General features: G+C 38.6%; 1 protein-coding gene across 6 annotated transcripts in view; it reads left to right on the forward strand.

Moving 5' to 3' along the window:
- Positions 1 to 541: 541 nt before the first annotated feature.
- Positions 542 to 8,230, forward strand: part of LOC108914898 (testis-expressed protein 2-like) — a 9,570-nt gene continuing 1,881 nt past the window's right edge. The window contains exons 1-15 of one of the 6 annotated variants that reach the window (XM_023456108.1): positions 542 to 745; positions 803 to 924; positions 1,869 to 2,024; positions 2,277 to 2,407; positions 2,462 to 2,660; positions 2,718 to 3,225; positions 3,320 to 3,554; positions 3,996 to 4,234; positions 4,507 to 4,708; positions 4,783 to 4,869; positions 4,921 to 5,046; positions 5,106 to 5,324; positions 5,375 to 5,768; positions 5,976 to 6,215; positions 6,269 to 6,486. In XM_023456108.1, the coding sequence (XP_023311876.1) occupies positions 876 to 924; positions 1,869 to 2,024; positions 2,277 to 2,407; positions 2,462 to 2,660; positions 2,718 to 3,225; positions 3,320 to 3,554; positions 3,996 to 4,234; positions 4,507 to 4,708; positions 4,783 to 4,869; positions 4,921 to 5,046; positions 5,106 to 5,324; positions 5,375 to 5,768; positions 5,976 to 6,215; positions 6,269 to 6,486 (3,003 nt within the window). In that variant the 5' untranslated portion in view covers positions 542 to 745; positions 803 to 875. Of the gene's footprint in view, positions 746 to 802; positions 932 to 1,678; positions 1,761 to 1,868; positions 2,025 to 2,276; positions 2,408 to 2,461; positions 2,661 to 2,717; positions 3,226 to 3,319; positions 3,555 to 3,995; positions 4,235 to 4,506; positions 4,709 to 4,782; positions 4,870 to 4,920; positions 5,047 to 5,105; positions 5,325 to 5,374; positions 5,769 to 5,975; positions 6,216 to 6,268; positions 6,487 to 8,230 lie in introns of those variants that run through there. The other 5 variants (XM_023456111.1, XM_023456107.1, XM_023456109.1 and 2 more) reach the window with 5 other exon arrangements.

Genomic DNA, 8,230 nt, shown 5'->3' on the forward strand with positions numbered 1-8,230 from the left:
GCTGGTTCCTTCAAAAAGCAAGTTGTAGCATCCTTTAGAGATTCTTTTCTAATTTTTCTTAGCCCATAGATGTTTCAGAATGTAAATACGCAAACCACTTTGCATTTCTTTGCATAAAAACCTAAACGATAATGACTATAAACAAAAAATTGTTTTCGATAAAGTTTATCAAATTCCAGGGTTAATCACTATAGTTGACCCGAATGTATTCATTTGTGATGATCCTCACTCACAAATGCTATTCGACAATGGAACCAAGTGGACGCAACTTTTAATTCCACATTACATGTGACTCCAAACCACGATCCGTCTTTACTCCAAACATGTATGTAACTGAGTTGCCGAAAATATCTTATTACACTTACGAAATTACGTGCTTGTTTTCAGTACGTTTTTTCTTAAAATAAGACGTTGATTCGCTTTTTTAATTTTAAATTTTTGTATTCAATGAAAGTTATGCCAACATATAGAAATAAGGGATAATATTACATCCTTCTATGGTGGTACTCATGAATTTTGACAATTGTAATTGTCCTGATTGTTAAGTCAACCGAAGTGACAGATAAATTTAATCGAATTTATCAGTGAAGTCGCAAATCTGCTGTGGTTTCCTAAATTAATTAGTAAACATACAGATATACAAAATTATTAAACGAAGTGATGAGTCTTTAGAGTGGTGATGATCCCCAATCGATAAAAGGTTTTGATGGGCGGCCTTTCTCGTGAACAATGGAATCGAGCAAAAGTAAGGACGTTTACAGACTTTTTGACCCTTCCAGCAAGCTGCTTTAACTGTCCCCAGTGTTCCTTGCAGACCACCTGACTAACTAACAAAACTCACGGCCCGCTACCCTTGATTTGCTAGCGCTAGTAACATGAACAAGAAAAAAGATCATGGTAAAATTACTTTGGGAATGCTAAAAGGTAAAAGGTATATGTCGTGTGTTGTGCATACTTTTCGATTAGGTAGAGCGTAGATTTTCTGATGCCGTCACTGTTACACGCTTAGATACTTAGCAATAACGCTTCAATGTAAATCGTGGCCACAAAAACGAAATAAGTAATTTTTGTTTTTAATTTTGATGCTTTTTACATACCAACACTTGTAATATAAAGCCCGCATAACTTACTGTTGTCGACAGTTTCATCACATTTTGAAATAATTATGCAGCAGTTGAATGAAATCAACCTGTCACACTTTGAAGTTATTGTTATTATCGTTTTAAATAGTAATTATTTTCTCTGTTTACTCTCTTATCAGATATCTTAACACTTCAATTCTGTCTGAATAAACACTAGTAAATAATATTAAGTGATTGATTGATTTTGATTTTCTTGATTTTCTATAAATAATTTAATGAAATATTGCTATTGTCTATAAATTTGATCCAATTGTTTGTTAAAAATTATAGATAATTAGTGTTCAGTACTGCTGGCACACAATGGCTTGTTAAAGGCATGCAAGTTTTTATTGATTCCAATTAACCAGTTTACGTAACATCGTTCAAGCAAAAAGAAAATGCTTTTTTATAGAATATAACTTGTTAACAAATGAATATTTTTAAATGTTGCATTATCTGGATGTTCCCCGATGGATAAACATGCTTACAATCTTTATCACTTGATAAGTAAATTAGTACTTAGAAACCAGTTATTGTCTCGGTGATAGTAGCGGCAGTACATCGTTATTTATCAAATGGCTGGGTCTGTCAAGAATTTTATTAGGCAAATTTCAGGGCATGATCATGATGGGCATTCAGGTAACCGTCAAAGTTTGTTTATTAATTTATAGATAGAAGCTTCTAGACGAGAAATTTCACCGTCACCATCATTCTCATCAAATAATATTTAGGGGTTCTATATTTCAGGTAAACCAGTTACCACTTCCGTTCCCTCGATATCCATAAAATTTCATGCAAACGTGGAACAAATAGAAGAACTGTACATGAGCGAAGATGAAGCGAATACCAGCGCCGATAAAATCGAGAAACCACCGCTGCTTTCTAGCAGTCCATCCAATGCAGGTCAGTGTGAAATGCTTTTTTAACAAAATTTTGGAATAAATGTTGTTTGTGCCACACTAAGTTGCGGAAATTGCGTAATATTTTATAATCCTAAAAGTTTTTAAGCAGCTTAATAAAGATATATCTACGACAAACAAACAGTGATTAAGTAGCAAGATTATCTTCGGTGTTGGTTTTACGAACCGTATCTAGTGTTTTGCGCTTTTTTCTCCGGTTTTCATTGAACGAAAGTAGAAATGTCCCAATTTTCAGGCGAGGCGGATAGCAGTCCTTTGCGATATCTTCCTAGACTTGTGAAAAGGTCTACAAGCGTAGACGTCTCTCAAGGACAATTAGACGCGTCACCACCTTCAGATCCTTGGAGATTTTTTTCTGACATAAAGGTAAAAAACTGTTACTAAATTAGCATATTTTTTCATTGATCGTTTCGTGTTAAGGGTAAAATCACTAAAAGCGTGGAGGAGAAAATAACAGATTTCAAGGCGCGTAATCAGGAGGAGGGATCGCCGCATCATAAACAAAAAGCGGATCTTAAGACGATCAAAGACAGTAAAGAAAATTCCAGCGTGTCAGATTCCGAGGAACTGTCCGAAAGTAGCATCTCTAAAACTTGCGGGATCGTGTCCACAACCGAAGGTAGACGTAACGTTTGGGGTAATTAAACGTTCGTTTCTTAACCGAATCTTTTGTTAGGTGTCGAAATGTCGAGCGACGACGATACCCCCTCCCTAGACAAGGACAAGAAGGAAGACAAAGACGTCCCGAGCAAGTCGCCCACCTCCGCTATAACCCAGAAGTTCCGTCTGTTCAAAAACAAGACGTTGATCAAAGAGGGCAGCGTGAAGGTCAACGACCTGTCCAAATTGTACAACATAAACACGGAGAAGGTAGACCAAGCCCTGCCAGAGGATTCCGAGGATGTGGAGAATGCCGTGGACGCCTTGGAAGATGACAATCTGAAAGGAGGCGACGGCGAGAAGAAGAAAACGGTCGACAAAGAGGACGTTTTGAAGTCTGTGTCTCAGAAATTTGATAACATCGAGTTGGATAACGAGAAGGGCCTTACCGTGAGGGAAGTGACGGGCAAGGAAATCAGGAGCACGTTTTTGGAAGGAGGCGGTCTGAGGACGGTCTTTGCTCCCACGGGTTTTGTGGATTTGCGGCCTTCGCCGGTTAAGGGTCACCCATTTTCCTCTTATATGTAAGTAAAGTGTATTACCTGTTTAAAGATTAATTCCAAAAGATTATCATTTTAATCAACAGAAAAAATTTTGTACATATATATTTTTTTATAGGTCAGTGGTAGTCGTTTTTCTCTCCATAGCTCTCTACCTGTTTATTCACTACTATTCGCTCTTCTTGGCTGGCCTCTCTATCGGCGTTATCGTCTCTTACATCTTCACCAAAATTTATCTGAAAATATGCCCGATTGGAACCAAACCGACTAGCCCCACTATGAACACACTCTTGTCGAGTAAAATCGTAGAGGTGCAAGCCATTAAGGAGTACCAGCCCTTGTCCAAGTACGAGGTGAGTATTCTGCAAATTTGATTGCATCGAAAGTTATTATTTGTTGTTATCACAAACATATATATGTAATTTTCCAATTTATGTGGCATCCTTAAAACAACCTCCACTAACGTTAAAGACTGATTAATAGTTTTGAAATTTATTGCCGTATAAAACTACTAACAATTCAAATAAACTAAACTAAGTCGAAGGTGGCCACACTGAACTTGACCTAATTACTGCATTGTAAAACGTTGATCAAGTGGGGTGATGCAGGATCGGCCTATGTTTCGCGCAATAATTTTTTATTAATTTTCTGGAACATTTAGACAAACGTCGACACATTTTTACTGTTGTCCACATTGTAAGAAATGCCCTTCGTGAATTCGTACATACCATCCAATGTACTTTTGCCCTCGTGAAAACTGTACGGTTTGATTTATATTTTCCGTTAATTTCAAGGGATGGGTCAATGAGTATCCGAACGCGTACAACCCGAACACATACCACATCTCGCAGACGCAGTCGGTTTACCTCAGGCTGCAGGGCAACCTGTTGAGGATAAGCCACTCCAAGAGCAAGGTTCCCAAAAGGGCGATGTGGAACGAGCCGGATATTAAGATGAACTTCAGTCATCACAGGATATATAACCTCTTGGGGGCGAAGATCGGCCTCTTGCCTGAAGGACTGGCTAAAAAAAGGTATAATTAGGAGTTCTCTTATCGAGACGAATCTAACGGGAACTCGTTAACTTCTTTTTTCTATATCCGTCTCAGGTTTTTAATATAAAGAACCTATTTGTTACCATTTTTTTGAAAGCACTGCGTTTAGTTTGTGAATCTCAGTGTCAGCGACCTCTGAAATTGACCTAGTTTTGGTGATTATGACAATTATGTGTATGCCGAATATGTCGCTGCCACCTTTCACTGCGTTTGTTTTAGTTTTTCACCAAATTCCGTCTTTTTCACTTCAGACACTGGAGCAAGAAGTATCCGATTTGCGTCGCCCTGTCGAAGGACCAAATGAATTTCGAACCCGAGGCGATTGCGAAGCTCGACGGTGACGAAGATAAAGGGGACAAGCAAAAAGAAGATAAGCAGCCGGCGGAGAAGACTACCGCGCAGAAAGAGAAAAAAGTCTTCAGCAGGTTCAGGAAGAGGGAGTATCCCGTTTTGGTAATTTTATTTTGTGAATTGATGTATATATGAGTGTACCGTCGCCGGACGAAATCTAATAACATTTGTTTTAGGCGCAGAGGTTCAGTAAACTGACGGAAGACGAGGAATTTGAATTAGAATCCGATTCCAGGGCTAGTACGCCGTCCGCGGAGATTTCGGTAAGTTTGACGACGAAAAAAAGGTGTTTTGTTTAATTTTTCCTTAAATAGGACCTACCGGTGGAAGATTCCTCATCCGTTCTCGGCGAAGAAGACCTTGTCAATACAAACGATCAGAATGAAGAGGATTTTAACAGTTTGCCCGAGGATTGGTCGATATGTTCACCGCCGTCGCGGGTGAGATCCTCCAGTATTTTTTTTATTACAAGGAAGCTAACGGCAGGTGTTTATTTCAGGACAGCCCGACCGGTGCAAAAATTTACATTTTCGGCCGCACCGACAGAGAGAAAGAAGACTGGTTTAGGAGACTGTGCGCCGCTACCCACAAAGGCGTGGGACTGGGCATAGCGGTCGGCGACTTGAGCCCGGCGGACTTAAAAGAAACCGCTTCCGGTTGCGTTATCGAGGCGGCGCAGACTGAATTGGAGTATCTGAAGTACATGAGCATCTTTAAGGTACTTAATATCGCTCGTACGACTAACGTTTCGATTTAATTCGTTTTCAGCCGTCTAAGAAGCAGCCGACGCAAACCAAAGAAAAGGAGAAAACGGATCCCGAGAAGACGGCGGAACCGCCGAAGTCCGACTTGATGCTGTGGGTGAACGCGTTGATCGGCAGGGTGTTGTTCGACTGCATGCGGAACCCGAGCTTTACCATGAAAGTCAGGGAGAGGATCCAGAGGAAGCTCTGCACCATAAAATTACCGTACTTCATAGAAGAGATACTTATACCGGAGCTGTCTCTGGGAAAAACTCCGCCCTTCATACATAAAGCTAATAAGCCAGTGCTCGACGGCCGGGGGCTTTGGATAGACTTGGACGTCACTTACGAGGGGGCGATCGTTCTGACGCTACAGACTAAACTCAATCTTATGAGGTTGAAGAACCCGCAAGCGTACGGTATGTATACAATTTTTAGTGTATTCTCTGCATGAAAATTGTAATGTGCTGTTCATTTCGCATAGTGTTCCAATATATTTCTATTTTCGCTAATCGTGTACACAGTGTGACATCTGTCTGAGTTTTATTATTTACACATTTTAGTCCCCGCAGTATATTGAGTATGAATCGTTTGTACTGTTTTAGCATTAGACTTTTTTTTTTCAGAAAAATCTACGTCTTTGGAGAAATCGGCGATCTACAACTCTGACGTGGACGATTCGGCCGAGAGCAGTTCGGACGAGGAGGGCCCCCAGGAGATCCCCAACATCCCGCAAGAGCCGGGAAACATACAGGGCGGATCCAGCAACTCCGGCAAGAAGTTCATCAAGATGGTGGACAGACTGGCCGAATCCAAGATTTTCCAGGCGGCCACCGAAAACCGGTACATCAAGAAAGCTATGGAAGGTGCGCTTTTTGCCTTCCGTGGACCTTCGGGGAAGTTAATCTTCTGTTTTCAGGGGTGTCGAACACGGATCTCCGGCTGAAGGTCGAGGTGAAGGCCATAATGGGTACGTTGGTGCTGAACGTACCACCTCCGCCGAGCGACAGGGTGTGGGTGGGTTTCCGGCCGGTACCTGAGATCGTTTTGTCCGCCAGACCCATCGTGGGAGAGAGGAACATCAGCTATATAATAGTTACCAGTTGGATAGAGAAGAAATTGCTTCAGGAATTCCAGGTAATGACGATTATTATATTGCTTTAATTTTATATTCCCTTTATTTTTATTTTTGACTCATATGGATATCGTTCAACTAGTTGTTAACGTATACAAAAATTCAAATTTCTAAGTTTTACTGTTTTCGCGAAAAAAATAAAAGCTAATTTTTTCGGCCATTTTGGGGATTCGAATATTTTCTCAGGGGGGGGGCTCAAATCGAAAAAATGTATTGAAAGTACCCCCTAAAAGTAGTTTCTAAACATTTTATTAAAATATTTGCACATCATTATGAAACACCCTGTATAACCTACAAAGTACATTGCTTCTCAATGCCTACTGGCATAAACCATTATTTTGTTTCCACTTTCCCAAAAAAGTATATGTCAAATCTTAAATGTCATTGCTACTTAATGCCTACTGTCACAAAGCATTTCGTACCTACTGGAGTAGGTCACTCTGTAAATTATAACCTGTAAAGTACATCATCTAAATGTCTTTGCTACCCAGTGCCTACTAGCACAAAGCATTACTTTGTACCTACTGGCGTAAATTGCTCTGGAAGATATGACCTACAAAGTATATGTCAAATCTTAAATGTAACTGCTACTCAACGCCTACTATCTATTAGTATAGGGCATTTTTTTGTGCCTACTGACGAGTGACCTACTAATCTGTAGATACTATGGAAAGATGATTTATTTAATATAAACTAGCATTGTTGTAATTTTATAAATAGGCTATTGATTATGTCATATGGTATGGAACTACAACGTTGATGGGTTTTTATTGCATGAATCGTTCAAATGGCTATTAAGAATGAAAAAAACGCGGAGTGCTATTAAATTAGAGGGTGGAAATTGGAGCTGGGGTGAAAATGCATCCCTTTCAGTTTTTCTAATTGTAGCTCGAAAACAAAGCAATTTCGGTATAGTTCATAGGAAAAATTATTTAGAGAATTGAATTTCCCATCGAAATGGCTTTTTTAAAAAATGTAAAAGGAAAATTTTATGCAAAAAATCGTTAAGAAACAATTTTAAAGAAAGAAAAAAATTAGATTTTCTGATTTTTTTACTTTTTGCCTAGTTTTTTTTTAATAAAGATAGATATAGGCATTGCTAAAAAAAGTAGATAAAATTTCCTTCTAAAAAAGAGGTTGTACAGTATTTTTGGATGAGAATTGACTGATATATGGCTGCTCAAACTTAGCCAATTTTTCGATTTTCGTCGTGCTTACCCTTATACGTTTTAATTCTCATTTTTTGCAAAAAAGGAAGGAAATAAGACGTTCAAGGATTTTCATCACAAGACTTGTTCGAAGGGTCATTAAAAATGAAAAAACCGTGGGGTGCTATTAAATTAGAGGGTTGAAATTGAAGATAGGGGTTAAAAAGCACTTTTGCGGTTTTTTAAATATAGCACGAAAACAAAGCAAAATTTCGGTATAGTTCATAGGAAAAATTATTTAGAGAATTGGATTTCCCATCGAAATGGCTTTTTTAAAAAATGTAAAAGGAAAATTTTATGCAAAAAATCATTAAGAAACAATTTTAAAGAAAGCAAAAAATTATTTTTTTTTTTACTTTTTTAATAAAATAATTTAGTAAAAACTTGAGAATTTAAGTACAATAAAGTTTATTAATAATGTATATACAGTGTGTCCACGGATGGAGTTGACAAGAGGAGAAACTCTTTTGTTTTTGACTTTATCGAAAAATGTCACTTTTTATAAAAAGTTCTGCCCCTCGAAAAAATGAGACTGTCA

The sequence above is a fragment of the Anoplophora glabripennis genome, unplaced genomic scaffold, assembly GCF_000390285.2.
Source record: "Anoplophora glabripennis isolate ALB-LARVAE unplaced genomic scaffold, Agla_2.0 scaffold1186, whole genome shotgun sequence".
NCBI lineage: Eukaryota > Metazoa > Arthropoda > Insecta > Coleoptera > Cerambycidae > Anoplophora > Anoplophora glabripennis.